General features: G+C 34.2%; 1 protein-coding gene across 1 annotated transcript in view; it reads right to left on the bottom strand.

Moving 5' to 3' along the window:
• Positions 1 to 1,348: 1,348 nt before the first annotated feature.
• LOC106632748 (protocadherin gamma-A12-like) overlaps positions 1,349 to 2,030 on the bottom strand; it is a gene marked incomplete at its 5' end in the record, with an annotated part of 26,587 nt that continues 25,905 nt past the window's right edge. Inside the window, one exon of the mRNA XM_042216400.1 lies at positions 1,349 to 2,010. Within this exon, the coding sequence (XP_042072334.1) occupies positions 1,894 to 2,010 (117 nt within the window). The remainder of the gene's footprint in view (positions 2,011 to 2,030) is intronic.

Here is a 2,030-nt window from a genome sequence, read left to right as displayed (position 1 = left end):
ATCATTTCCTCGGGAAAAGAATAGCTCACATCTCCATAGCCGAAGAGAAAGGATTGAAGAAAGAAAGCAAAGCTGTATAGCAGGCCCGCCACCGAATTTCTACTGTGTGCCATCTTTGGACAAAAAATACAAAGAAAAACACTCGAAAACGTTTAACAGTCCAAACTGTATCAGTGCGACAACAAGTGCGCTCTTTTCACATCAGTTATAATCGAAAATATTTCCAGAGAATGGTGGACAAAAGCACACCCAAAGGGACAGTTTGACAATGACAAGACTGCATTAACACTAACAAACCAAGAGCTATGGATGGAGGTATGTTTCCACTGCTGGTAAACAGCGACCCTCTGAGTTCATATGCGTTGTCTGCACGTGAAATATTTAACTTGCAGACAACGCATTGATTTCCTTTATGACCACAGCACACACAGCACACTTCTTTTAAAAAAAAAAAGGGGGACAGCTAAACGTATTGTCAATTTATATTTTAATACTGATCTGGGTAGGCAACATTTTTCGACTGGTAAAAACATTCATTACTAAACAAAATTAGTAGTCCCAATGTAACGTCCACGTTCAATTACCATTTCACTGGTGCGCATTCTCCCTAAAAAATGGAAAATGCATAAGTAAAGTAAATACAAACATAAGCACTAATCTTCGGGTAGAGTAAGAAGTATAAAAACATGAAAAATCAACTTAAGAAGCTTTAAACAAAAAATGGAAAATGCATAAGTAAAGTAAATACAAACATAAGCACTAATCTTCGGGTAGAGTAAGAAGTATAAAAACATGAAAAATCAACTTAAGAAGCTTTAAATATCATCCACAAATCACAAGCCAGGGCAAATATTCATCAGAGAAATAAAATGAATGACAATATTGAGCTTAATCAAGTGTTTTCCTAATTCGTGAGGGTCCATTTATCAGTACGGGCAAATGTAACCTCATTGGAAAGGAAATAACCCATGATTACTATTGAGAATTACCATCTGAATAATACCGTAGATTTTAAAAACAACAAGCATTCTTGTACTGTAAGTGAATCTCTAAAGGACAGGGTGATGACACTTTTTCAACCTGGTGGAAGGTTATGAAGTCCATGGAAAGGTGAGTGTTTGTTACTTTGTTGTTTTTTAATTTGTTGAGTTAAGAACCTAAGAAAACCAAACAAACAGCAATTTGAACTTTAACATGTCAATCTGAATTATGATAGTTCATATATCAGCAATATCTTCTGCATAGAATTTTGTGCTTTTGATATCTATTACTAACTTCTATGAACAGTATAATGCCAGAGAAAGACTCCATCACTTTGGAGTCTCTCTCTGGCATTATATGGTTAATACATCTTTTGAAATGGGAAAAGTTCATTTCTAATTCTGGACTTGGAAAAAGTAAAACCTGACAAATAAAGTAAATTCTTTTTCCATTTCTATAGCCGAATGTTTTTTTCTTAATTATCATTCCCCTAAATCTTTCTATTATGTAATGAATTGCAGCTTCTAATACACCTGCTGAAGTTCATAGTTCAGAAGAGAAAATTAAAATGCATTATAGTGACATAAAAATAGATTTAAGGACACTGTTTCTACTACGGCAGTATCTGACTACAATATGACTGCTTTCATTAATATTAAATGAAACAAAATATATGGAATTAAAAACATAAAAAAGATTCCGAATATCTATACAAGAAAGTTTGATTGGTTAAGGTGCAAATTTATCCCCAACAGATTTATAAATTTAACGCCAGTAAGTAAGTCATACCTCTAGAGACGCATCTGATTCTTCAAATGCATCAGCAAAATCTGATGGACTTCAAAGACAATACTATAAATGTAAAAACTTAAAGACATAACAAAACACTGCGATTTTGATAACCCAGTTATTTCAGCATCCTACCTCTATTGGAGTTTCGAGATCTTCAAACGCATCAGCAAAGTCTGATGGACTTTTCTTCAGAGTCTGGTCAGCAGGCAGCGTGTTGTCATTGTATGATGTCACAAACTTAAAGTCACTGGTTCTTG

This window comes from Haplochromis burtoni, unplaced genomic scaffold (genome assembly GCF_018398535.1).
Source record: "Haplochromis burtoni strain Fernald_Lab_line unplaced genomic scaffold, NCSU_Asbu1 Contig_1037, whole genome shotgun sequence".
NCBI lineage: Eukaryota > Metazoa > Chordata > Actinopteri > Cichliformes > Cichlidae > Haplochromis > Haplochromis burtoni.
The sequence above is the reverse complement of the archived record's forward strand: the minus strand, read 5'-3'. Positions and strand labels throughout refer to the sequence as shown.